Genomic DNA, 2,135 nt, shown 5'->3' on the forward strand with positions numbered 1-2,135 from the left:
ATGAGGATTTCACAATCAGCTGTTATGCTTAGTAGAATGAAATCTTTCATACACAAATATTTTTCATGTCTCACTTTTATCAAAATCTCTTATTCTATAAATACAATTCTTCACTTCTTTCTTTATCTATTTTGTTTTTGTGTGTGTGTGTGTGTGTGTTTTGTAGGAATATTTAGTTATACAGAGGAAGATGAGATGTAAAGTACTTGGCTATGTTTTCGGGTGTAGTTGATGTTTCGAGTTTACCTCAAGGTTGGATTATATATGCTGTCTGTACTTTCATTGTGGTTTCAAGTTTGCCTCAAGGTTGGAGTATATATGCTGTCTGTACTTTCATTGTGGTTAATCAAATTTGCAGTGAAAGTTCCATAAAACAAGGTATCATTCCGTCCTGCTTCACATTGTTTATTGTTCTTCTAGTCGGCAGTAGGGAAAATAAATGTTAGACTATAAGGGCCTCATTATTATAATAATGTATATAATTTTAAATTGGAATGAGATCAATTATAATCGTAGACTTTCAATGATGTTCCTTTAATGCAGTTTTAGAACAAAAGTTCTACACTGATGCTTATAATTGGGGTAAAGGATCTTTTATGGAATTGACTAGGCTTCAAAACCCATCTAATGGCTATATTTTGAATGATAATTGCATTGTTGAAGTTGAATTTTCTAAAGTAAGCCTTGTAGGCACTCGAGCATTGGTCCCAAGGGATGATGCTACTGTTGAGTTCAAGGATTTAGGACTATTAGAGAAAGTATTTGCTCTACTGCTAGAGGAGGCTTGTTCGTGGCATCCTTCATTGATGGATTGTAAGCAAAAGAGAAGTCGTAAATTTATTGAGCGGGCATTTATTGTATTGAGTTGAGTTTTGCAATTCTTGAAGAACAAAAAGTGGAAGGATATGAATGAGAAGGCGTGTGAGGAACTTTAACATTTGTGTGAGGAACTTGAGATGAGTAGATTAAACTTGAGGTGATTAGAGCCTCTTGTTAAATCAGCTTTAAATATGAAAGGATATGCTGAGAAGGTAGAGATAATGAAATGGTTAAGCAAAATCTAGTGGTTTTGGAGATAGAGATGAACAAGACAAAGGAAAAACTAACAAATACAGAACAAAGTGTTGAGATGATAAAAAAAAATTGGTAAATGCAAAAGACGACTTCGAAGATAAGGATCTGGATGCAAAAATTTTGGTATGGAAAATTCTAGTCATTATATATGCATTGATAATGTAACAATATAGATATCCTAGATATACATAAGAATTTCAGTTCACCCAAATTATAATATCATTTATATTTGATAATATAATGTACTACATGGTTTATGTTTGCGTAGGTCTACCTATAACTTCTCTAGAAAATAAATTTGTATAAGCAATACCAATTGTTAACTATCGGTCTCTTAAGGCTTAATTTCTCAAAAGTCTATTTTGGCTATGAATTTCATACCAGGATGGTTTGAAGTAGCCCATCATTGCCATTTGCCAACTTATTTTAGGCCAGAAATTTCCGATTAATTCCATGTTCATTTTATCTTAATCTTATTTATTTAGCGTCAGAGATTCACTGTAGATCTATAGTAAATTTCATATTTATTTTAAAAATTATTTAAAAATGTATCTTTTAGAAAATATTTTAAAAATCTAAATCATGTTGCCTGCAGTAAAATTGTCAGTCACGATATTGGCAAAATATTTTAAGAAAATTAATTATTAATGATACATTTTTTAAAATCATATTTTATTATAATATATAATAAGATATTATATATGGGATAAAATAAGTATTCCCTCTTGTTAATAATATAACTATAATAAATACATGCTAATCAATAAAGGATATTTTAATTGAAAAAATAGTTTAACTATTACAAGGATTTTTTTTATTTTGAACCGAAAATTATTTCTAAAAGATGCTCTAGAAACAGAATTAGAGTATAAGATAATAAATTTTGGAGTTTAAATATAATTTTTAATTTTAATATATACATATATAATAAATTTTAAAATAAAATATTCTACTTAAATTTTTAATATGGACAATGAATTTTAAAAAATATAATTATAAGAAAAATTCTTAGGTAAACTCATCTTTTATACAATATTTTCCTTCAACTTTTGAAAGCAATG

The 2,135-nt window shown here is 28.4% G+C and overlaps 1 protein-coding gene across 1 annotated transcript; it reads left to right on the forward strand.

Moving 5' to 3' along the window:
- Positions 1-212: 212 nt before the first annotated feature.
- On the forward strand, positions 213-869 carry LOC129302661 (MATH domain and coiled-coil domain-containing protein At3g58270-like). Its single transcript, XM_054941566.1, has 2 exons — positions 213-378; positions 544-869. Exons 1-2 carry the CDS (start codon positions 213-215, stop codon positions 867-869), a joined length of 492 nt encoding a protein of 163 aa, XP_054797541.1.
- Positions 870-2,135: the final 1,266 nt, after the last annotated feature.

Source organism: Prosopis cineraria, unplaced genomic scaffold (genome assembly GCF_029017545.1).
Source record: "Prosopis cineraria cultivar Desert tree isolate PC_DT_omini unplaced genomic scaffold, ASM2901754v1 PC2, whole genome shotgun sequence".
Lineage (NCBI taxonomy): Eukaryota > Viridiplantae > Streptophyta > Magnoliopsida > Fabales > Fabaceae > Prosopis > Prosopis cineraria.